At 53.4% G+C, this 24694-nt stretch overlaps 6 protein-coding genes across 6 annotated transcripts; 3 read left to right on the top strand and 3 right to left on the bottom strand.

The window, feature by feature from the left end:
- Positions 1–230: 230 nt before the first annotated feature.
- Positions 231–3331, bottom strand: COCSUDRAFT_57588 (hypothetical protein; the record flags this gene model as incomplete). Its single annotated transcript, XM_005644926.1, has 9 exons — positions 231–392; positions 633–710; positions 886–1059; positions 1263–1373; positions 1574–1705; positions 1918–2023; positions 2271–2374; positions 3045–3108; positions 3192–3331. 9 exons carry the CDS (start codon positions 3329–3331, stop codon positions 231–233), a joined length of 1071 nt encoding a protein of 356 aa, XP_005644983.1.
- A 576-nt stretch (positions 3332–3907) lies between these two features.
- COCSUDRAFT_37755 (HAD-superfamily hydrolase) lies at positions 3908–5810 on the top strand (the record flags this gene model as incomplete). The annotated part of the gene is made up of 6 exons (XM_005644925.1): positions 3908–3997; positions 4199–4332; positions 4654–4790; positions 5062–5165; positions 5388–5485; positions 5684–5810. The coding sequence occupies 6 exons, from the start codon at positions 3908–3910 to the stop codon at positions 5808–5810; spliced, it is 690 nt and encodes a 229-aa protein (XP_005644982.1).
- Positions 5811–6366: 556 nt separating this feature from the next.
- On the bottom strand, positions 6367–9401 carry COCSUDRAFT_57586 (hypothetical protein; the record flags this gene model as incomplete). The annotated part of the gene is made up of 6 exons (XM_005644924.1): positions 6367–7194; positions 7399–7617; positions 7817–7955; positions 8112–8331; positions 8600–8792; positions 9102–9401. The coding sequence occupies 6 exons, from the start codon at positions 9399–9401 to the stop codon at positions 6367–6369; spliced, it is 1899 nt and encodes a 632-aa protein (XP_005644981.1).
- Positions 9402–10036: 635 nt separating this feature from the next.
- COCSUDRAFT_18576 (replication factor-a protein) lies at positions 10037–15299 on the top strand (the record flags this gene model as incomplete). Its single annotated transcript, XM_005644923.1, has 12 exons — positions 10037–10127; positions 10499–10685; positions 10817–10979; positions 11732–11969; positions 12175–12356; positions 12582–12686; positions 12783–12896; positions 13077–13180; positions 13426–13566; positions 13943–14096; positions 14424–14654; positions 15117–15299. 12 exons carry the CDS (start codon positions 10037–10039, stop codon positions 15297–15299), a joined length of 1893 nt encoding a protein of 630 aa, XP_005644980.1.
- Positions 15300–18177: 2878 nt separating this feature from the next.
- Positions 18178–21350, bottom strand: COCSUDRAFT_57584 (hypothetical protein; the record flags this gene model as incomplete). Its single annotated transcript, XM_005644922.1, has 9 exons — positions 18178–18294; positions 18560–19035; positions 19193–19268; positions 19464–19559; positions 19748–19894; positions 20198–20325; positions 20573–20755; positions 20903–21001; positions 21200–21350. 9 exons carry the CDS (start codon positions 21348–21350, stop codon positions 18178–18180), a joined length of 1473 nt encoding a protein of 490 aa, XP_005644979.1.
- A 399-nt stretch (positions 21351–21749) lies between these two features.
- On the top strand, positions 21750–24686 carry COCSUDRAFT_37754 (LAG1-domain-containing protein; the record flags this gene model as incomplete). Its single annotated transcript, XM_005644921.1, has 8 exons — positions 21750–21860; positions 22218–22308; positions 22479–22548; positions 22799–22916; positions 23274–23380; positions 23789–23990; positions 24376–24467; positions 24608–24686. The coding sequence occupies 8 exons, from the start codon at positions 21750–21752 to the stop codon at positions 24684–24686; spliced, it is 870 nt and encodes a 289-aa protein (XP_005644978.1).
- Between the last annotated feature and the right edge of the window lie 8 nt (positions 24687–24694).

Below are 24694 nucleotides of genomic sequence, written 5' to 3'. Positions count from 1 at the left end.
AAAAGGCCATAAATACTGGCCAGCAAGTTCTGAAACTAAACGAGTAAGGAGCCTGCAATGTGCAGAAAACAAACGAAAGTGTGAGCTCTGCAATGCTACCTATGGAATGCTTGCAACCTACGGGGCCCGGCGCGATGCCTGCCAAAGAATACTTGCAAATCGAATCTATCTGCAATGTGCGAAAAGAGTGAAGTCGGGCACGCTGCTGATTCGCTCCAGCATGGCTGACTTCACAGCTCTGATGTGTGGACCACTGTGAGCATGGCGAAGCCACCCTCGTAGTCCCTTTCTAGCCCTAAGATACCTCTGTTCTCCGTAGATGGCTGCACCTTTTCCTTCTCCACCGACATTCCCATGCCAGTCACAGAGCCGAGGAAGGTGTCCAAGATAGCCTGAATAGAGCTTCTTTGTCAGTGAATTGTACAGTACATCCACGCGACTGCACAGATGGTTTTGTGGGGCAATGCAGAACCACAATTGATTGAAGTAATACTATGTGAGGCCTGCTATGAGCACATGAGACGAGAGAAATTCAGTGATCAAAGCACAAATGATCTTGGCCATGCACATGCGGCTTGATGTAGCGCCAGACATCCATCTTCAGGGGGTTTGAGACTTGCCTGATCTCTCACGGCCAGCGTTATCAATGCTGTGCCGCCCGCTCGCAAGCGCCTTCCCAACACTGCTGCCACCAGCTGCGCATGCGCCATCTGTTGAGCAAGGCAACCATGTGAGCAACTATAAATTTGTGCTGGGAAGAATATCATCACTCTGGAATAAGCTCTTGCAGATAAGGGCAATTGCTTGGATGCAGATACAAGTAGAAGGTTGTGGAATTTTGAGAAGAGTCCAGGAGTGAGGGCTTGCAGGTATATGATGACGCACCTCATACAGGACATCGGACCCAATGATGACGTCGAAGGTGTCAGAATCCTCCACATCGGGTACAATTTCCCCAACATCATCCCTCACCACTCCATTGCTCCCACCCACGTCTGTTCTGCCTTGCAGCCTCCTTAAATCATCCGCCCAGTCCATGTGGCGTACACGCATGTTGTCCTGGTCATGCAATCATCCCATTTACCGAGTGCCCCTTGCTTGACAGAATCAGATGTATCAGACTCACATGAACATCCCAACTTTAAATGTGCTCCCTGACAACAGTCTGAGCAGAATCCTGGACATTGCAGTCTCTTCCCCAGACAATTATGAAATATGCATGCCTTGGTAGAAGATTGAAGGGATTTACAGGGAAGGCTCACCAGATCCCAGCGCAGTGTCGCAGGCTGCTTCCGCTCACCACCACCACAAAAGAAATCGTCCAGATCATCGCACTCCTCTGCATCCTCAGGATCAAACTCCAAATCTTCCGCCTGCACAGATTATTACAAGTTGAATGCAGCAGCCCGGCATGATTTTCTTACGAGAGATGACATGAAACATTTTCTGAAAAGGACATGCTAGGTGATAAAATGTAATGTATCACGAAGCAACGCAGGAGCCATGGATCCATGGATGCGGAACACAGGACTGGAACAGGAATGCATTGATCAGTAACAGATCTGCGTGTCACCTGGTAGCGGTCATCTGAGGCTGCCTCGGCACTGAGTGGGCGGCTGCTGGTTGCGGCTGCACAGCTCGCATTGGCAGCGACAGAGTCACGCAGGAGACGCAGGACTGGCTCCGCATAATCTGTGAGTGTGACCTGTGGTTGCAGCAGCCACAGTGAGAACATCGTTTGCGCGTAGGCGTAGATTTTATCATCTGGCCTTGCGCAGGGCATGCCTCTCTTGCGTGGGCTGGTCCTGGGCTCACAATCTACTTTGGTGTATCGAGCAAAAGAGAACCATTATGCTGTGCATGATCATAGCCTTGCCACGCATATGAAAAGCAATGTGAGAGAGGGTTGGGCGTCACATGTGCAGCGCCTAGCTTTGCAGCCACAATGCCACACAAGCCGGTGCCGGCTCCAATCTCAAGCACGCTCTTGCCTTGCACCAGTGCTGGCTTGTCCACCAGCGCACTGCACACAAATTTGCTCTTACGCACGTGCCTTACCCAACAGTAAGTTCTTAGCAGATTGTCCAACACATCTTCAACGTGCTGTTCCTCCTTTTGCACAAGAATTTGAGCCACGCAGATTCAGTGATGATGCACCTTCTGGCCACCCAAGCCATTTTCCGGTATAATCACACCAAAAAGGAACGAAACGAAATTGCCGTTCTGGCATTCAAGATCCTTCAGGCCAAGGGCCTCAGACAGGGCTATACCTGCACAAGCTGTTGGCGACTGCCCAGATCCGAGCTCCCAGGCCGTCAGCCAGCGTTCCCTCCTTCACCGTCACTGTCACAGGACCATAGCTGTGCTGCTGCACCTGCACAACGGTTGTGGCGGCTTCAAATCTTGTCTCAACAGATGGCCTCACATCTTAAAGCAACTTTTCGAAGGCTTTGAGATGTGGCCTGCATTCTTTGTTGGGATAGAAATGAATAAAGGGGATTTGGGACTGTGGTGCAATACCTTGCCGCTGCATGAGAGTGTGCCGCTGCAAGCAGTGATGATGCTGCATGCCTTCTGGACAAGCTGCTCATCATCTGCATGACACACCATGATTAGCAAAGCGTCTAGCGATCAAATAAGGTAAGCACGCGGGTATCTTTGAATGACCTTACAGAGGTGGATGATACTGAGGGAAATCGGACGATATGAGCGTGCCTGAAAACTTCTTGAGAATAGAAGTAAGCAGATCCACAATGCCAGCCTGCCTTGCCTGAGGCATCAGCACAGTATGCTGTCACCGAGAACGATGGTACCAAAGTTCTCTGGAATGACGGTAATGTTTGTATGATGTTGCATCGGTATTTAACCCCTCAGTCTGTAGCATCCAGAACAGGAGGCTGATAGCCATGCTGTTCCTCTTTGGAGTCTTTCAGCCAGCAGCCCCACTAAGAGAGGTGCCGGATAGTTTGCTCCAATGTGCAGTGCAGGTTTTGGTGCTATATTTCTCTTTCTTGGTCACTGGCATGCAGGTCCACAGTACTCACCTCCACAACGTAGGTCTCCTTCTTCTCAATGGCAGCCGCCAGATCAAATACTGCCTGCCTTCTTCTGTACGCAACAGACAGACAAGTTATGGTGATGTGGTCTTGTGGCTGCTCGGGCAGCACAGGCGAGCATCCAGAGGTACTCACCTCTGGAAGCAGGAAGTATCCTTGATGCGATCCACCAATGTGCCCACGCGCTCTGACGCAATCAGAAGATCAAAAAATTCGGATTCCAGAGAGGTCTTGTCCTCCTCCGCCTCCTCACCTTGAAGCGTGGCTGCCGCCATCTGGATATTCTAATTGTGATCAGGAGGTAACCAAATGTTCAGGCATGGAAAGAAGGCGTGTAATAAAGATATTATAGGATCCTAATGCAGGCTAGCAGATATAAGACGAATAACATGCAGTGATCTGCCAGTGTACATTGATCCTACAGGAAAATTCGAGCAGGCAATAGTCCCGTCCTACACTTAGTGGGCCCACCGATCCTTCAGGTACAACCATACATTAATCAAGAGATGCTTTCTGCAGCCATCTGAGCTCTGAAGAAGTTTTCCTGTGATGTTTCGGAATATTTCAGGGTTTCGTGGAAGGGTTTGGCCTCCCCAATCTCGTCCCGAAAGGGAAGTTTCGATCAAAGTTGTGCGCTCCTGCGATTGAATTATTCACGGCGTCATTGATCAATAGCATGACATAGAGCCAGCAGCTTCCACCTGCACACCGTGCAGGATGGAAACCGCTGGTGCCATCGACCCATGTCCTTCTTGATGCAGTCTCTGGCGAGAAATTGTGCGTCTCGTATAAATGCAACGCCGCAGATCAATAGGACGGCTCGCTTCTTACAGCTTGCTGCTATCGGAGGGATGCATCAAGAGCCACACACGTCCACGTTGCGAGCACTTTTAGTAGATGCGGCCGGAACACTGATCTCACCGTCTGAAAACGTCGCAGAGGTGCGTTGCTGATACAAAATACTCCTCCTCCCAAAAGACATTGCATGCCATGAATACTTCATTATTTTATGTGGCATGTGGCAGTACTGATGTCTCTGAATCTTGCATAGATTCTATCCTCAACTTTGTTCTTCCTTTTTTGAAGCTAGTCTAGACTTGGTATCCGCCTAGATTAACATGCCAACCTCCTCTCTTGCACAGTTGTACCTGGAATATGCCAGAAACTATGGCTGCAACCTGTCGGAGAGGGAGGTGCTAGCCAACTTCAGGCGGGCATTCAACACTCCTTGGACGCGAACCTTGTTGAAGTATGAAGGCCATGGACGGCCCTTCTGGTGCGCGCTCAAGCGCTCAGCTGCCATTCTATTTATATGCAGTGTCCCCGAGATCTACATGACACAGTTTGAGCCGGTGCATGCATGTTCACATCTTAAGCCAGGAACAATACTGGACTGATCAGCAAATCCGAACAAGAAGCTGCATCCTGGTGCTGACACAACCATATTCATATCGTCTTTTGTGCCATGTCAGCGGCAGCCATGGGTTGCATCATACACATGCACTGCGCAGGGCCGCAGCTGAATTGATTTTAGAAATTTGTCCCAATTCTCAAGCAGCTTAATGTGCTGCTGATGTCAGGCTCCTTGTGGTTGCAGGAAGTTCGTTGTGGAGCAGTCCACTGGCTGCAATGACCCGGAGTTGATGGAGCAGCTGTACCTGCACTACCTGCAGCCCAGCGCCTGGAAGCTGGCTCCTGGGGCACTCCCAGCGCTGGCAGCCATCAGATCTTCAGGTGCGCCAATACCTGCAGCAGGCCCACTGCATCAAGGCTGCTGAAGTATCAGGCAAAACTGCTTCAGCAGTCATTAAAAATTTGGTGATAGACTTACCGTGCAGATTTGCCAGGTGCAATAGCTGGATGCAGGCAGCATGGCTTCTTCTCAGCGAGGGGAGCAGGCGCTGTAACAGAGTGTGATCGTCAAGAGGATTACAAAATCTATTCACTCTGCTGATTTTCTTGGTCCAGCAGTGTGAAAGGAAATCAACAGTGCGCTGTGGTGCAGGCATAAAGCTGGGAGTCGTGAGCAATTTTGACACACGGCTGCGCCCGCTGCTGACGGCGATGGGCGCTGCAGAAGTCTTCGACACTATGGTGATCAGTGCAGAGGTGACTTTCATCTCCTATGCTCTCCTGCCTCTTGATGCCCCTGTCATCAGTCCTGCTTCCTGGAGTTGAAGAGCCTTTCAAACTATCCTTGATAGAGGACAGTGTTCCTGGGCCAGAGCCATGGCTGGCACAGAGCCATAAGCTGATGAGCGTTATCTGTGTCATCTTGCTGATAGGACAGGAGAAGCATGGCCTCAAGGCAGGTGTGACTGGTATGTGCAGGTGGGAGCCGAGAAGCCCAACCCGCTCATTTTTGAGATTGCATGCCAGCAGCTGGGCGTGGAACCAGAGGAAGCTGTGCACATTGGGGATGACCGCAGGCACGCATGCATTCCCCTGTACCGCTTGTTTTTATTGGCATACTCTGTGTTGTCACAGCTGCTGAAGCTCTCTTATGGCATGCTGCAATTGTGGGTCATTGTGACCTGTACAGCCAGAGTGACGAGCAGGCAACGTCCTGACTTGCAGGAGTTTTTCTAGTCATGCATGCTGGATGTGACATTCTGTGTGCTATGCAGGAATGACATCACTGGTGCACGAAGTGCGGGGTGCCATGCATGGCTGTGGGGATTTGATGTGAAGAGCTTTGAGGATGTTGGCGAGCAGATTCTGAGTTTCAACCAGGCGGCTGCTGCCGAGCACTAGTCCTTGCAGGGATGTCCAATTAAGCGCACGTATTGGCTTCTTGCATGGCGCAACTTTCTGGGCTGGGCGCAGTTTGCAGTGCATAGGGGCAGCTCAAATGCTCACAAGCTGCAGCATGCACTTGGCAGTGCAGCAAAAATTTTGGCAAAGATTAGGATAGCAGCTTATGCGGACGAATTTCTAGAATTGATGCTGTTGTGCAGTTGATCCTGCGTGCGAAATTTTGGTAGCTATTTCTCTTGAAAGCAGTGTCAGGACTTGTGGTGTGCTAGGTAGTTCATGGAACTTCACACATTGCAAATTTGCAGTATTTAGATTACAGTATATGAACGTGCTCAAACGCCTTCAGGATGAATTGCGTGTCTGATTTTCAGACTGATACCTTGCTTAAGCTTGGTTCTTTTACTCACAGTCCATGTGCCACAGCAGGCACTGTAACTCATGTGTGAGCGAGCGCGATACTATAAGGTGGTATCAGAGATGCTTTAGCTTGGGACCTTGCACCTAGAAATCTTTGTGAGTCAAATTCCGTCTCACATGATGTTCATGAACCAGCTCATTTCCTCTGCAGACCAGCCATTGCCGCACCAAAAAGCCCTCTGCCTGCCTTTCCCCCGGGCTTGCCACCCCTCGCACTCTGATCCTCCCCATAGCCAGGCTCCTCATCATCGTCAAGTTCCCTCTTTCTCTCTCTCTGGCTTCTGAGCTGCTGCCTGCTACCGCTTAACCTGCCTGCAATCCCCTCTGCTGCTTCTGACTCCTGCGTTGCAGCCCCCCTGCCCCTCACAGACCGCCTTGGCGCACGCTTCTGCACAGCTTCCTCCATTCCTTCCGACCCAGCGCTGTCATCAGAAGCAGAGGCGTCCCGGGCCGCCGAAGATGCCGCCATGTCACTCCTCCCTTCCCTGCCGGTTTTCTTCTCAGTGCCGTCGCTTGCGGCTCTGCCGTTCGCGGCCTTCTCAGTTGGCTGCCGCTTCTGCACGTTTGCCGCTGCGCTGGCTCGCGACAGCAGACGCGCCATGTCGGGTGCCGGTGCGGCGGCTGCCTTCCTTGGCAGCTTCTCCGCAGCTGCCGCATCGGCACGACTTGCAGCAGAAGCTTCCTCCCCCTGCTGCCTCTTTGCGCTGTTCGACAGCAAGCCAGAGTTGGCCCGTTGCCGCTTGTTGGGTGGCACTTTCTCCTGCTCATCGGATCTTTTCAGCTGCTCTTCCTGCTCTTCTGGACCGGTTACATCCATCCTGAGGGCTCCCTTGGGCTTCAAGGACCCTGCTCTGGAGGCAGCTCCCAAGAGAGGCCCGTTGCCTGTTGGGGTGGGAGCCCTGGAGGCTCCCAGGTGCCGCATCAATCTTGAAGAGAAGCCGCTCCCCATCTCAGTTGCAGGTTCCTGCAGCAAGATATGAATGATCGAAACCCCAGAAATGCGTGCAATGTTCATGACAATGAATTTAGTATCCCCACCAGAGCCTTTCCTAACATATCAGTCATGGCCACTCATTGGTTTAAAGGTCCTGGCTTTTTTCTAGCACTGGGGCAGTTACAGAACCCTTCACAGGCCACTTGTCCGACAAGATCGTGCGCTACGGAAGACCCTGAAAGAGGGGAGCCTTGCCTGTCTGCTGTTGGAGAGCGGAGGCTCGTCGGCAGACTGTTCAGCAGAGGCTGCATCCTCCAATGCAGCATTGATCAGAGCATCCGCATCAAGATCGTCAACATCTTCCAGGTCATCGAGTTCCTCAGAAGACTGCATGCCATTCGCTGCCTCATCCTCAGTCTCATTGCGCGCAAACAGCCCTGCCTTCCCTTGGCCCTGCAGCATTCAGACTCTAGGGTGAATTACCCGCATCAGTGATCCGCATCAATTGCGCATGATGCTCCTCAGCTCTGTGCTATGATGCCGATGCAGTGGCAATCGAGACCACATAATCCATGAGCATCGGACGAATGCCCATGTCATGCTATCCATCTGTGCATAGATATGGAAGGCAGAAACAGTATCGCAAAAGTACCTTGGCAGAAACCTTCTGGAGTGCCTGGGATGGTGACAGCTTTGGCTTCTCTGGTACCGCCACTCCAATAGCCCCCAGAGCAGCGCCTGCCAGCCTGCTTGCTGTCATGTTGATGCCTGGGGCCCTTGGCTTGGGTGGCCTGTGGGAGACAGTGAATGGTCATTTCTTTCTCTTGAATAACAATCATTCATAGATGACCACAGCGCAGCGCAAAAATTAGAAGTACAGCAGCACATCGAAGAATAGAGCCAATATCTTGTTAGCCAATGTTGCTCCAGGCTCAGAAAGGCCGTACCTCTGGGCAGAGTCATCATCATTTGATGGCGCAGACACAGCTTTGTCGGGCTCGGGTGTCTGCTTACGCGAAGCCAGATTCAGCTGCACACGCAAAGGCTGCAGTGCTTGGAATCCTGTACGGTCCCTCTCTGCTTCGCTGGTTCCATTGGGCAGCCTGTTTGCTCCGCTATTGCCTGCAGGACCCCCGCCTGACGCAGCTGTCTCATTCTCGCCTTCTGCTGCAAGATCCAGGAATACCAGTTCAGCATGCCCTGTCATCTTGCTGGATAGTCAAGGTGAGGAGAGGAGGAGTCATGACCTGATGCAATCAAGTGCTTGATCGCAATTCATAAGTTGCGTAATCCAATGTATATTAGCTCACTTATTCTTGGAACCCGCAAGACTGTGCTGCATGCTTTGGACAACAAAATGTGACTCTGTTCTGTGTGCTGTGAAAAGATTCTGTGCGTTTGGAACTGAGAGAATGCCGGTGATTACTCCGCGCACCTGCATCCTCGTCCCCAACATCAGGCGCGATGTGCAGCGCGAAGCCGAAGGTAGCGGCCACTTCCCGCAGCAGCGCGCTGCAGGCGGCGAGCCTCTGCTGCTGCGCCACTGACAGCACCACCCGTCGCACCGCTGCATCTCCCCCATCTGGCCCCACGCGCCCCAGCTGCGGCCGCACGCCCGCAGCCACCGCCTGCGGCCAAAGTTAGCATTGGTGGATGTGCTAGCCCAAGCAGAGCTGACTGAATTGATGACTCTGCCTGAGGAAAAGTATCCACCAAAGGCAGGGGCACTTGGCTTCAGAGTTATAGGTGATGGACAAAAGGCAAGGGCGCATGGGAAGAGAAACACGGCAAAGAACGACCCTTGAAATGGAGATGGGTGTGCAGCTTGTAAGCATGAGCGCGATGCGAGAGGAGATGTGCGACCAACGAGAAAGGAGAAGTGGCCAAACGTGGAATGCTGCGCATACTTGCAATGCATTGAGAGAGCTGGGGCACACCTGGCCCAGGACATTGAGGGAGACCTGGGTGGCCTCTTCCGCGCACTTGCGCTTGTTGCCGCGCTCCGCGTCTGCCACGAGGTTGAGCAGGAAGCCGGCGTTGGGCTTCATCCGCTGCATCGGTTTGGCTGCGGCTGCGGCGGCGGTGGCGCCGTCTGTGGTGTCCGCAGTGTTCCCGGTGCTGCTCGCAGCTGCTGCTGGGGGGTCTTTGGGGCGGCCTGTCCACACAATTGGGATTCTCTCCTTCTGCTGATCATCCTCCGCTCCCCCTGGGGCACTTGTGCCGGGATCCTCTGGCATTTCTGGTCCTTCAGATGTTTCTTTGGGATTAAGGTCTTCTGTGCCGGTCTTCTCAGTGGACAAGACATCTTCCTTTGCCCCATTTTCCATGATAGCCTATAAACTGGCCGCTATCAGTGTCAATTGAAGCACAACATGTACAAGGAAAAGCCCAAGGAGAGCGCAGGACGGCACAACGTTGTGGAACTTGTCATATCAGTGTTGTCTCATGAAGCTGTAAGTTTGGACACTGATAGGGCACAAGACTTGCGCTTCAATAGGGGAACTGATTTCTTACATCAAATTCAGTGTACACCGAAGGGCACAAACGATGCCTGACCCAGAACCACCAAAAGCGATTAATTGATGTAGAAAATTCGCTTGATTGTGCCAATGCCGAGATGCTGTGGGAAGGATGTGAGCAATACCCGCCGAGAATGAACAGCAGGCAAGACACGCCGTTGAACGCTGCTTACGGCATGCTTTGATCAAAGCACGGCTTCCCATCTTGACGCCCAAACAGAACTGCATCGCACTTTCCCAAACGCAGAAAACAATTTTATACTTATTGTGAGTGATAGAGCACACATTCGTGACCGTAAGAATGCCTTTGGCAAGGTGTTCCTCCTTTTGATTGGTTCTGATACTCATCACGGATGGCACAGCCCCTGCCACCATTGTCAGCAGGCGCTGTCCAGGCCATAGCTGACGGCGCACAAGATATAAAGGCAGTCGTGCAGATTATCGGTGCGCTCCCTCGTCTTGTTCTGCGAAGCAGCCTACGCAGTGCTGTTGATGTTGACACCATCATTAATTTCTGCTGGCGTAAAGCTTTCAACGGAGGGCTTGCAAGGTGTTCCTATTATGCCATGTGCGCAAGAACGGCCAGATGAAGCCCCTGCTCAGAACATGCGTGCAGCGGTTGAGGCAGCACCAATAAAAGTTCTGGGTGCATTTCACGGTTGTGTCTTTGCTGCTTCGCTCTTCTTTGATCGGGTTCAACACACCTCCAAGACATATATGTATTTTTTATACAAACGGACTTCATGCGGCCAGGGTTGAGCTGACAGGATGATCTCAGAGCTTGTCAGTAACTGGTGGCACACCTTTCCAAGCAGGTGTCAAACCTGTGCCGAACAAAGGGGATGGAAAGCAGCGCCATCGATTGGCTCTCAGCGATGGCCAGCACTGGATTACTGCCATCCCGGCCACGCAGCTTGACGACCTCGTCACAAACCAAGTTGTTGTAGTGGGCTCAGTTATTCGCCTGGAGGAATATCTCTTCAACAACGTCAACAACAGACAGTGAGTTACCTCACCCTTGCCGCTTGGTCCTGATTGTCTGTGGCGAAATGTCCTTGAGGATCTCAACCAAGGTGGTCGGAGTGAAGAAACCATTATTTATCATGAGCCCATTGGTCTCATCTGCTCTGCAGAGTCCTCATCCTGCTCCAGCTTGACAACCTGGGCATAAGCGACAAGATGGCGGATGCCACAGAAGTGGGCAAGGGCCAGAACTCAGGAGGCAACGCAGGTGGACCCGCACCCCTCCTTGGAGGTGCCGGCTCGGGCCCATATGCAGCCATAAACGGTGAGGATGTATGCTGAGCCCTGAAGTGCTATCTAGCCATCCATCTACGATACTGAGACGATCTTGTCATTCATCAATGTTCCGCTTTAGGTCGTGAGGACAGGAGCACCTGCAACTCAGATCAGGGTGGCTACCAATCTTTGGTCCTGAACATTCATGTACATGTACAGGGGCAGCGGCGCAGCCGTATGGAAATGGCAGTGGCGGCTATGGCGGCCCTCCCAATGGAGCAGCAGGCGGGTACGGAGGGCCACCGGCACCGAAAGTGGAAGCAAACGGCTATGCCACAGGCGTCGCGCCGCCAGCAGCAGGGGCCTATGGAGGTCCCCCTGCCTCTGGCGGCTACGGAGGCCCGCCTTCCTACGGCGGCGGCGCTGGTGCGTCTCTCCACAGCCACACCTAAGTGGAAGTACTTTGCTGCCTATGCATGTCAATTTACAAGTGTGCAGGGCAGGGACAGCATGTTGGCACAGATGGCAAAGTTCTGCTGCAAGGCGGCAGTGGTAATTGAGATTGTGTCTCTTGCGCGAGCAGGGGCCGGGGGCTATGGAGGCGGCCGGGGAGGCCAGGCTGGACCAGGGTACGGCAGCACAGGGGGCTACGGGGGCGGCGGCGCCGGTGCCTATGGTGAGCAAGCATCTCACGCCTGCACTTTCTCCTGCGTTACTCAGATTGGCACAGGTTTGCCGGCATCTGTCTGGCGCGTGTGCTAAACTTGTTGCCAGCAAAGCAGAATTTGAGGTCATTTGGGAGAGTACAGGCGCCGTTATATGAAGCTGATATGACTGCCTGTGCTGCAGGTGGGTACGGTGGAGGTGGTGGCGGCGGCGGTGGTGGCTACGGGCAGAATGGGAACTACAAGGGCCACGGGCCAATTGCGCGGAACGAGGCGCCGCCGCGCATCGTGCCCATCAGCAGCCTGAACTCGTACCAGAGCCATTGGACCATCAAGGCGCGCATCACCAACAAGAGCGAGATCCGCCGCTACAGCAACGCCCGTGGCGAAGGCACGCCCTCCCTCTCTGCAGCAGATCCACAGTACTTGTTTTTGGGAAGCCTGGAGGTCGTTTGGGCTGTCCTCAGGACACGTGGATTCATTGCCATTGTCAAGACCAGTAGTCGTGCTTGTTGAGCTTCAATCCAATGCTGATGATGGCAGTGGCGTGGCAGTCCTGCAGATGGAACTATTGTTTGCTGCTGGAGCTAAGTGTGCGTGGTGCATGCATGCAGGCAAGCTGTTCTCGTTCGAGCTGCTGGATGCGCAGGGCGGCGAGATCCGCGGCTGCGGCTTCAACCAGTGCGTGGACAAGTTCGAGCCCATCATGCAGCAGGGTGCTGTCATCATGATGTCCAAGGCCTCCCTCAAGAACAAGAAACCCGGCTCGGTGCGCCCCAGCAGTATATTTCTGAGACTCCCAACAGACATTCTCTGACTGTTGCTGTTGACCGGTGCAGACAGCCTGCATTATGAAACGCTGTGCAGATGTTCTGGCAAGGACAATGGCAGCAGCCTGAGATGTCTGACTCTGCACCATTTCAGAATACACAAAAATATCTATATCAGTGTTCTGCGTTATGATTTTTAGTTGTGGTTGTGCGTTGGGGGACAGGCCTTCAACAACACCAGGCATGACTACGAGATCACCCTGGAGCCTAATACAGTCATCGAGGTCTGCGAGGAAGATGAGCGGGCCATCCCCAAGATGCAATATCATGTAAGGCGTCCCTGAAAGCTCGCGAATATCACTGCATGCTATGACGCAGTTGAGATTCCACTCTCTTCAGCTGACGTGACCTACTTGTCCATGCAGTTCATCAAGGTCAAGGAGCTGAACGACAAGTTTGCCAATGAGACAGTGGACATTATTGGCATTGTCGACAAAGTGGACCCCTCAGCTGTCATCCAGACCAGGGAAGGCAAAGAGGTGAGGGCCTAATCCTCTTTGAATTCAATCCACACTGAAGGGACCATGCTCTTGTGGGAGGTTGAACCCTGTCACAAAGTGCACTATTCTGCAACTGACAAGTTTGCACTGTATAGCATGCATGTCTGTGGACATGTGTGAGAAGTGTTGGTGTGCTGAGGCTGTGGTGTGTGCCGGCAGCTCATGAAGCGCAACATCAGCATCCGGGACGACTCTGGGGCGTCGGTGGAGATCACCCTCTGGGGCACATACTCCTCAGAGCCCGGTGACCAGCTGGAAGAGGTGTTCTACTTTCTGTGACCCACTTCTTGTTTTCGCATGCTGCATCTCTTGTCACCCTAGAAGCAATTGTATACATTTCTGTTGGTTGTAAAGCAGGCAAAAGTTGCCCAAAGAAGCTGCGCGCCTATGCGTGTGGCATCATCCACACCTGCATTGGCAGCTGATCGAATACAATTGCCAGCTTTTACATGACAGGGAATGTCTACACGCTAGGTTGACTTATGCTGCTGCTGCTGCTGCTGCAGAGCTTCAACGGCGGGGTGCACTCGGTTCTGGCGCTGAAGAACGCCAAGATTGGCGACTACAACGGCCGCACTCTGTCTACCGTGTCAACCACCACGCTCACTGTGGACCCCGATGTGCCCGAAGCCGGCCACCTTCGCCACTGGTGAGCCCTCATGCTCCCTTCAAGTGCTTCTTGGCCTTCACAAGCTGGTTGCTGCACCAGCAGGGCACCCCAAGCAAGAATTGCTGGACTCGTTGAAAGCGAATTCAAGCATTGATACGATGGCTCCCATAAGATCTGGCATGTGTTGTCCCAAGCTGCTGATCAAAGACGAGTCCCTTTAGGCTTGCTCATTCTACTTGGGGACGTCGTGCTTCTTCTTATGGCTGCCTTTGATACTAGTTGGCCATCAGGAATCTTGTGATATTAATTCTGATTGAGTCCTGAAGTACGTTAGCGACCCTCAGCCTTCCTCAACGTCCTGATGAAGGGCCAGAAAGTAGGAGGCATAGTGAAATGGCTGTGCGCATGGCTGCAGGTTTGACAGCGCGGGCGGCGCAGCGGCCCCGGTGAGTGCGCTGACAAGTGGCAGTGGCGCCAGCGTGGGTGGCGGCAAGGGCGACAGGCGGGTCACGCTGGCCACCATCAAGGAGGAGGCCCTGGGCACCAACAGCACCAATGCCTGGGTGCAGGTTTGCTCCCTGCACCTGCTCCCTTGCTTAAGTCAATCCAGCAGCAGCATCACAGCATGGGAACAGGGTGCAGCTGTGGGCATGTCCATGGATGGCTGCTTACAGCGTGTAAATATGTCTTTCATTATCTCGATGCAAGGCTCTGTCGCTCTCCACAGTGAGTTTCTTTGACTCTTTGTCAGCACCACTTGTCAGGATCAGAGTGAGATGTTTGCACTCCATGCATGCATGCCTTCACTACACACAGTGGGGCATACAGAAGAGCAAATCACTCATCGGCGTGTGCCGTGCCGCGCATCAATGATCAGCGTGTGCTGTGCTGCGCAGATCGTGTGCACGATAACGTTTGTGAAGTCGGACCCGATCGCGTACCCGGCGTGCACGCTGCAGTACAACGGCAAGCAGTGCAACAAGAAGGTGACCGACAGCGGCGGCGGCGACGGCCCCAACCGCTGGTGGTGCGAGCGCTGCAGCGCTGCGTGCGAGGCCGAGTACCGCTACATGCTTAACCTGAACATCGAGGACCACTCCGGCAAGGAGTGGGTCACCGCCTTCCAGGTACGGTGTTCTCCCTTTCACCTTCACCCTCAGGGCATTCCTGCTATCATAGTATCTAGAAGAAGTGGAAGATGTCCTGGGATCTGAGAATGCTCATGCAGCATCTAACCCATGAATGCGATGCATCGTTGGCATGTATGGTTCTGCGGGAAGAGATGCGCTGGAATGAGGAGGAAGTCCTTGAGCATGCATGCTTAAATCCGATGTGCTCTGCGCACAGCATCTGAGGCAGTATGCAAGGCTACCACGTTGGTACAGGGGGAAAGGACGTCCTGGGGTCCAACAGCATAATGGCCCTGCGAAATCCTTATCCTCAACGTGTCCCTTTGAGTCCCTGATGGGTGGTCTTGTAGATGTGCAGCATGGATCGATGATGCTGGTAGGTATGTAGCTTCTTGTGGCTTCTTCCGATTGAGGAATCCTGAGAGATTGCTGAGATTGTGGCATGGCTGCGCTGTGCAGGAGGAGGGGAAGCAGATCATCGGCTACACGGCGAACGAGATGCAGGAGCTGAAGGAGGCTGAGTCGCCGCTGTTTGAGGCGCGCCTGAACGACGTCAAGTGCCGCTCCTACCTCTTCAAGCTCAAGGTCAGCGAGGACACCTGGCAAGACGAGCAGCGCATCCGCATCAACGTCGTCAGGTGAGGCCCCTTTGCACGCTTCACACCCTGAATAGCTCTTTTTTCCTTTAAGCGTTCCCGCTGCATGCCACACGCCATCAAGCAGCTGGCAACCTGATCATCGGAAGTCAACGAAATGTCTTGTACTTTTGAGGCCGCAAACATGCTGCCGCCTGCCACAAAGATTGGAGCTCAATCTGTGCATCAAATGTTGTTGTGCCAAGCAGAGGTCGTTTTCAAGAGGTAGCATGAGATTTGATTTGCCTGTTTGCCAGATTTCACACAGATTCTGAGTGGCTCTTCCATGCAGAGTGGACCCGGTGGATAATGTGAAGGAGAGCAGGCAGCTGGTGGATTACATCACCAAGCTTACCCTCAACCAGCCCATCATGCAACCACTCCCGCCTCCTGGCGGCGCCGGCGGCGGCTATGGAGGCGGCCGCGCTCCAGGGGGTGAGCATAACCCATTCCTTCTCATGGGTGGCGTGAATCTATTGGGAGGTTCTGCCTCAGGCATCACTTGCACTGCATGCTCTATTGCAGGAGCTAAGCTCACTTGATGTGCTGTTGTGCACATTCTCCCAGCCACGATGCTTGTGTGTGCTGTGTATGCTAATCTCCGGGACTGGATGCAGGCATGTACGGGGCCGGCGGCGCAGGACCCGGCTACAACAGCTACGGGGGCAGCGCAGCGCCGCAGCAGCCGCAGACCTCCCCCTACGGTGCACCACCGCAGGGGGGCGCAGCCCCCTGGGGCGGCGGCGGCGGCTACGGGGGCCCCCCGGCTCGGTCTCCGGGCGGCTATGGCGGAGGCGGAGGTATGCACCCCTGTCACGGCCTTGATTGCTGTAGATTTTCAGTTCTTCGACAAAATATCGTGAAAGCTGTCCTGTTGATGCGTGCCTGTGCCGCCAGCATGTACTTTGGCATCTTGAGCTGTGCATAAAGCCTAAAATGTAGGAAAATGTGGGCTGATGAGGGATGTGCTGTCTGTGTATTGGTGATGTGTTTGCTGCAAGCTGACTAAAGGCATGCTTGCTGAAAGCAGGCTACGGCGGAGGAGGCCGCGGCGGCTATGGAGCTGGCGGTTACGGGGGCCAGCAGCAGCAGCAGGGCGGTGGTGGCGGCTACGGTGGCGGTGGCTACGGCAACCAGCAGCCCGCATACGGGGGTGGAAACAGTTACCAGGGGCCTGGTGGCTTCTGATTGCACTGCCTGTCATCCGGGGAGCTTGCAAGGATGGTCGGAATTGGAAATTTTGGGGCTGCTTCACCAGAAAATAATCAAACGATTTGGCAACCTCCTGAATGATGTCATCGATGTACTGTATTTGTTACTTATGACTGTCTGGGGTTTTTTAGGCTCGACTTGCGTTCTTTGCTGTGGGTAATGCAACAGATGGTGCTGCTGGGAGGGATTGTTGCAAAAAATGCATAAAGGAACTGCAAGAAAGGAATGTGGCAAGATCTTACATGGCAAGATATTACGGTATACCTGTACTGCTGGCCATCTATGCTGATGTCCAGGTGGTCTGCATATGGCATCACTTAGGGCAAGAAGCGCGTCATTTTGCATATGCGCAAGAGGTAGTTAAGTATGAGCAAGATGCAGATAAGTGTGTGAATCAGGATGTCTTCAAGATGTCTGATGTGAGCATTCCTCTTCTTCTTGTTGCGTGTGTGATGTTGCTGTGATCACTGCATGCCTCTGACTCTTGAACAAGATCATGGTGCCTCAATGGCAAACAAAAGGTGTTCTGGAGCTCGAGCCATTATACATATTGAACGATCAGTTGTAGCCCCAGTCATTTTGCAGGCAGACCTTCCCCAGGGGAAGTTCCCCTCACGATTGCAGTGCCCTGCATGCCTGTAGATATCTACTGCACATGTCTAGAAGCTAGGAACCTGACTCGAGTGTGCAATCCGCCGTAGTGCAGTACATATATGTGCATCAATCCACCTTTGACACGGATCGTTCATACCAGGCTGAACACGCCCGTTCTCGTCCGCTCCCGGAAGCAAAGCCGCATTGGGCGTCACCAGTAGTGGGTTGGGTGACCACCTGCGAACCCGACGTGACGATCTGTCCTTTTGCCAATCTCCCCTTTTGCTCGGGCTTCTTTGGTGTTCTTCTCTCTCATCTCCACACTTTTTCTGCATGGCCAGGTGATTGAAGACAAGATTGAAATACAAACAGCGAGGTCCCCGGTTCAAGTCTCTTGCGGAACTGCGGTGTTATTTTGATTTTCTTGTGCGACTAGAAATTTACATTTAGATTTTCTCACCTGCACATGCATAAAAAACCCATGCAAATGAGTGGATACCCTCCGTGGATGCTCGTTAGCGCTGTCCTGGGCCGAAGTCCGCCGCAACAACGGCGATTCGCATGCGTTGCGAATTCTTGACTGCTTGGTTGGCTTTCCAAATCCCACCAGATTACACCTCACCATGAGGCACAGCCTTCACCGTGGATGCAATGAACGCAGACCTTAGCACACCAAGATATCATCACTGCAATGCTTATCGCCTTGCGTTGCATTACATCAAAGCCTAAAAAGTCTTGTCTCCCAATGGACACCATTGATATCACCCCTCCTATGCTCCTGTCCTTGCTAGCAGCGCTGGCCATGCACACGCCTGTACGGCGCATGCTGTGCAAGAAAGGCAGAACATTGAGCATGTGTGCTGCTATACTTCCGATAGTTCTTGGACAAGCTTTCAGTATCTCAGGACTTCTGACGATCAGAAGGCTGCCACAACAGCCATCATGAGAGAGCTTGCCAACTACCCTGCCACTCATTGCACATGGTTGCCGTGTGACAGTCGCAGTGCAACAGGGCGTGACATGACGACAGATGTTGAAAGTAGAAAGGACGCTGTTGCTGAGCGAGAGTCAGCCTGAGCTCAGCCATAGATCTCCTGCGCCTCGCCGCTGCTGACGAGCCGCGAGATGAGGTTGCTGAAGGCTGCAGCATCGACACTGCCTGGTGCTGGCGCGGGCCGTTGTGCCAGCACAAGTGCCTGCACGACAGATCACATCAGCAGACAGTACGCCTCAGCATGTTGCAGGCATACTGAAAGCTGTCAAAAAATGAGCAATCCTTGCTTACTCACGCTCACCTTTCTAGGAATCTTTGTCAGCTGCATTTTCAATCAACAGCTGCCGTGAATGTGTGCAAAGACCTGAACCTGAGTAGAGCACATTGCTCTGCAGCAGGGCATGGAACAAGCAGCATGCGACAAGCAGCGGACAGCCATTTGTAATCACCTGTCAGCGACCGCCCACCTGCGCTACGGGGGACGGCGACACAGGCACCGGGCTCAGGCCCTGAAGCGCTTGCGCGCCCTGCTGAGGTGCCGCAGTCGCTGTCTTCTGAGCCTCCTCTGCAGCCAGTTTCTGCGCGTATGCTGCATCATTTGCCTTCTTCTGTGCATCTTCATGCATGCCTTGCTGCTGCAACTCTTCCAGGCTGGGGGCCGCCTGCGCGAACGGCGCGGTGTTCGGCGCCTCGGTGCTGACAGGCTTGGGTGAGTTGGCCGCCCCGGGCCCCGGTGCTGGTGCCTGGATTGGCGCGGGGGCCGGTACCTGGACAGGCGCGGGGGCTGGCGCCAAAACTGGCGCGGGTGCTGGTGCGGGGACGGGGGTTGGGGCCGGGGCCGGGGCCGGGACCGGGACCGGGGCCGGGACCGGGGCCGGCGGCGGGGGCGGCGGCGCAGGTGGCTGGACAATCGGCACCTCTGCGAGAGGCGCCACCTCCGGTGCTGCAAGCACCCACAATAAAGCTCTTGGATTTTGGTTTAAACAACACATTCTGTGAGGTTCTTACTCGGTGTAGGACACCTGAACATCGAAGACATGTTTCATTCCAGCTGGTAAAGAGAATGGGCAAGGCATGCACTGCGGAAGATTGCTGCTCACGTTTTGCTATTGGGGATGCGGAGGCGGAGGCGGTGGCTGTGTACAAGCTGAGGTCCAGGTTGAACGGGTTGGGAATCTGCACAGAATGGCAATACAGATTTTAGTCCTCCCTTAGAGTATGTCTTATTAATCTGTTTCTGCAGCCGCGACCCAAGATAGCTAAGCCATTGATGCCCTTCGTCTGCCGCAAGGCCATTGCTCAGGAGACCCATGGTCATGGCAATGAGGAGGTGTTTGCTGTGTGGCCGGTGGTCAAGAGGGGTGCCCGCACCGTCATGAGCTTTGCGAGGTTGAAGATCTCTGCAGGGTGCTTGAAGGTGCCCGACGTAGAATTGCCGTAGGTTGTGCTCATTGCACAGTAGCTGTCCTGTATGCACCACCCAAAATCTGCATCAGCCTCTCTTAACACCCTTCTCCCCAATACACAGGCAAGCACAATCTCCAGTTCTATACATCGTGCAACTGTGACTCAGCGTGCCATCAAAGCTCACACTGCTGAGCCAACGAAGCACGGGAAGTCTTGGACGCGAGTGCTGCAGAGGAGTGAGTCAGCACCTGGATGACGGTGGGGCTGGTGTATTTGAGGTTGCATGCGCCAGGGGTCTTTGTGAGGGTGACCGAGGGCTGTGTGCAGGTTATCTCCAGGGTGTCTGGGTCCTCTACACACGCGCCCCCATCCAAGAGCAGCGCGAACACCGGCCCCTGCAGCAAGTGACAGAGATGGGTGTTGCTCCATGCGCATAGTTCTTTCACTGTCCCTAATTTGTCCAATGGTCAAATGCATGGGGTCCAGTCCAGTGCGATTGCATTCCACACAGCTGGCAATCACAATAGCAAGTCAACACTCGCTTGAAGGATTAGTTTGCGTCAACCAGGAGGAGTTGCCGACTGCTAAAAGAAGTGGCAGGTTGGAGCGAGGTTGTGGAAAATCAGCACAAATTAGATAAGAGCGTCACATGCCGTAAATATAAGAAGTGCATGGCATATTGTCAGGAGGGAACGCACCACACACTGCGTGGGGATTTTGGCGCCCTGGTACTCTTGAGCGTCAATGCACAGAGGATCACTGGTCTTCTTGTCCTCAATTGTTTGTACCAGCCTCTCAAAGACACCCTTCAGGTTGATTGGTTTCTCTGCACACACAGGAGAGTGATCAACCAACCAGCAGGTCACTCCCAGACTTGCACAGCATCCTGCAAGCAATGTACGCCGCCCTAGGCACAGTGGGCACCAAACTTGCATGTCAGCCCAGACACATCAACTCAGCTCTTCCCAGTTCCCGCCAAAGTCACTGTTTGCCCTCAGCCCTAGGGGGCTCTGGTGTTGAGGATTTCGCTTACTGAGAGCAAGGCAGAAAACCAATGGGGGGGAGAGGCGCACCTTTGCTAATCGATTTGATGGCGTCCACCTGGGCAGTGATGTTGCCTACAATGCCTCTGAGGGTGCTCTCCATGTACTGCACAAACCCAAATGTGCTGTTCACCTGGGTCTGCACAATCTCTGCTGCGCTCTTGAGGTCCCCTGGCACGCCCCTTATGAACTGGTCTATCTTGTCCGTCACCTCTGCATGGGTCGGCAAAACGCCAGCAAGTCAGCAGATTGGTCCACAGTCAAGCCCAAAGCATCACATGGCCTGGAAGCGCACTTTGTATATAGGCATGTCCTCAAGCTTGTTGGACTTAGTTTTTCGTCGAGGTCATTGTGGCTCACCGCAGGTGGATTGCAGTGTCTGGCCGGTCGCGGCATCGAAAAGCGTTATGGTGTCGGCTCTCGACAGCGGTGTGCAAATTGCCTGGGCCACGGTCGTTCCTGCAAGTGAAACAGGCCTCAACGTCTTGCTTACGCCCTCATACGATCCAATATGATATAAAAACACCCAAACTATCTCAAGGCAAGCAATTTTGTTGCACCGAGGGGCAATCGTGTGCAGAAAGCTGCAATTGGTTCCCGGCATGTGATCTGCGAACCCATGGTTTGTGTCGTGCGTGGGATCCATGGATCAGTTACCTGCTTGAACAATTGCAGAACTGAACCCATCGACTGCTCTGGCATTTGCTTGGTCCACTTGTCCCCGGACGAGCGACAGTCCGCTATCCAAGAACACGAAAATGGAAAGGATGATCCAAGTGGTCACTGCCGCCTCCCGTCGGCGCGCCATTCCAGGCCGGCTACTGCTACCTGAATTCTAGGCTGTCTCCAACCATGATTTATCTAGCAGTTGATTTCCAACGCAGCATGATCGGCGTGCTTTCTACTGCGCACTGGATTCTCCAATTGGGCAGGACCGTAATCTGGGCAACGCCGTTGGAACGTGCGAGCACAGGCTGCACTGCAGGGCACAAATTGTCCACAATGCATTGTTGCGAGATCTGTAGTGTTTCATGAGGGCGTTAGTGCCTGTGGGAAGGACAAGGTTGCCGGATGTAATAGGACATTCTTCTTTCATCTTATCACGTCCATGTGTCTGTTGATGGGGGACCAAACTCCAGGAGTTTGATTGAAACAAGGATCTGCTGGTGGGAGCATGGGAGGCTCAATTGGCTTGAATGGTCATGCTATGGACATTGGCGCGATGCTGGACACGAGGAAAGGGGGATACACACTGGCAATATTATTGGCATTTTTATTACCAATCGTGCGCTTCGCTCTGGACAGATGCGTCTTCGGGGTGAGTTCAAGGGCTCCTCAGCGCATCCTATGCATCAGAATAGAAGTCGCTTATCTCTGTAATACCTGGTACACTTGTATTGAGGAGTTCGAGGCACGATTATAAGCAACGCAGGTACAACTTTTCAAGGTCATCACTGAGTTGCATAAGCGACGTGGTGGAGGCAATGGCTTGAAACTGTATTTGGCGGACACTTGATATACTTCCACATCATTCCACTGCCATCTGAAGTGACTGTAGTCAATTTGAGTGAGAAGGCATATGCTCCACCTGGTTGATCTGGTCACAAACTCCGAGGCAGAGAAAACATGCCGTGCGATTCTCCCCTGTGCTGACATGCGACTTATGTGTCTGCAGCCAATTGGCAGGGCATCCTTCTTCCCAAAGGAGAAGAAATCAGATGATCCACCTGCTGCCAACCTAGAGTCTCGCCTGTACAAGTATAAAGGTACTGCATCCTGGCCGTTTGCATCCTTCAGTCCTGTCCAATTGATCAAGTTTATCTGCAACACATCATCTTGCTGCAGCAATGATGAGCAAGGGATTGACATTAGGCTGCCACGCATTGAAAACCGCGGTAGCTCTGGTCTGAGAGGGAAAGTGTTGTGCTTCCTACAGAGTCCTTCTGGAAGACGTCAATCTACACTGTGCTAGTGCTTCTGGGGCTCTACGTCAGCATCAATGAGAAGTGGGCTTTTGGCCTCTCCAATAATATTTCACTCTTGCCTATCGCCTACAAGCTCTTCTGTCAGTCCACCCTGTGATGCTCAAGCCGCCTTGTAAGAATTGCCTCATTGAGTACTGATAGAGGACATGTACTCACATAGGACTTTCAAAGAGCTTGGAGATCACAAATAGGCAGCGGACCGGGAGCATAAATATCAGATGTTGTCCCTTACTAAGTACCTGTCTTTTGAGCATGTTGTCCTGGCACGCAGCTTCTTCACGGACACCAGGTATTTCTGGCTGGGCTGCACGGAGTTCCCTCCCTGCAACTATGAGGTCTCGCGCGGCCTGCGCCTGCTCTATGCCCTGGAGCTCGGCTACTATCTGCAGGCAGGCACCCTCCGCCTGACTTCCTCACTCCCAAGTGCCTGACAGCTGCCATCGCAGCAGCCTGGAGTGAGGCCTCTCGATACAAGCCTCCTGGCATGGCAAACGCCTCTTCTGCATCGTTCTGCAGAGTCCTGATGCATTTCCAGTCCAGTGGTGGGAAGGCTGCAGCTTCCAGCAATAGAAGCGCACGAGGGGTCTTGGGGAAAAGGGAAAGGCGAAGTATGTCGGCGGATATAATGTAGATCACTTGAAATCTTTGGAGAGAGGGATAGGGGAACTATGTTCTCAAAAATGGCATCACGCCGTGGTGATGGCTGAAGGAATAAGCGCCTGAGCTGTGGGTGCGGATGCGTGCAGGCGGTGCCGTCACTGGTGTTCTGGGAGGTGCGGAGGAAGGACTTCTGGGAGAACATGGCGCACCACATCGCCACGCTGGGGCTCATCACCTACTCCCACCAAGTCAAGTGAGCGCTCTTTGATCTGCAACTCGCCCTTCCTGGCGCCATCTCCTGATTAACTGCCTCGAGAAGCCGCTGTGCTCACAGGAGCTTTGTTGTCCGTCATCCTCCAGCCTGGTGCTGCATATCGCGTGCATAGCTGCGGTGATCATACCTATGCTGTATGACGAGAAAGGCATACAGGTCTAGGAAGACGAGAAAGGGGGCCGTTATTGTCCCAGGGACCCTTATGCAGGCACACAGGTCTACCTGTCCTTTATCGCTGGATCTACTGACTGAGTCTATAGAAAGAGCAATGCAGACACCAAGGCAGAGCGAGCGCCAGTGATAAGAGAAAGGGCTGCCTCGCCGGTGCATGTCTGTTGATCATATTCCAGGACGTTATGTCCAACATGTGTGTGTGCGTCCGCGCAGCTTTGTGAAGGTTGGGGCGATGGTGTTCCTGTGCCACGACATCAATGACATCTTCATGGAGAGCGCCAAGATGGCGCGCTACGCGGAGCACCGGTGGCTGCCGACCACGCTGTTCGCCGTCTTCATGCTGTCCTGGTTCACCTCGCGCATTTACTACTTCCCCGTCTATGTCATCCGCTCTGTCTACTACGAGCCCATCAATGTGCGCCCTTTCCTTCTCTCCTCGAGCTTTACCTGCACCATGCGTCTGACACATCCAGCCAATCTATTTATTGATTGTACACCGATCTACTGATGCCCTGCAAATCGTGTCTGCCCATGCGTACTGTCTGGAATGGAATTTTCCTGGCACTGTCCTGCATGCCTTACCTGCTGCTCTGCATACCTTTTGTCAGGGTAACAGCTTTGCAATCATGCATGCTATTTCAACCGCTGATGCATCTGCTCTCCAGGATGAGCCCATGTCTCAATGGCGGCAGTGCTGTAGCTTGTAAGCCTCAAGGCTGATAGGCAGATCCGCTGACCTTGCAAGCCTTTCTGATTGGCTGGAGGTTTGCTGAATGGGAGTTCTTGGTTGCGCTATGCAGTTGGTGGCAAAGGTGCACAATATCAACCCCCATCCGCACTGGGAGATCTTCCTGGGCCTGCTCTGCTTCCTCTTTTCCCTTCACATATACTGGTAAGCAGCTCAGCCGAGCCCTGTTGAGCCATGTTATTGCTGCATTCCATAATCATATGGAGCTGCCATGCCTGTCAGTCTCCATACACCTAGCACTGCCTGGGATCCGCCTAAAAGACCGGGTTTTGCTGCTTCTTCAGGTCGTACCTCATTCTGAAGATAGCCTACCGGCAAGTGCTGGTAGGCACTACAGATGATTTGCGGGAGGATGATGATTAGATGTATGG

Source organism: Coccomyxa subellipsoidea, assembly GCF_000258705.1.
Source record: "Coccomyxa subellipsoidea C-169, whole genome shotgun sequence".
Lineage (NCBI taxonomy): Eukaryota > Viridiplantae > Chlorophyta > Trebouxiophyceae > Coccomyxaceae > Coccomyxa > Coccomyxa subellipsoidea.
Note: the sequence above shows the minus strand (reverse complement) of the source record. Positions and strands in the feature narration are given on the sequence as shown.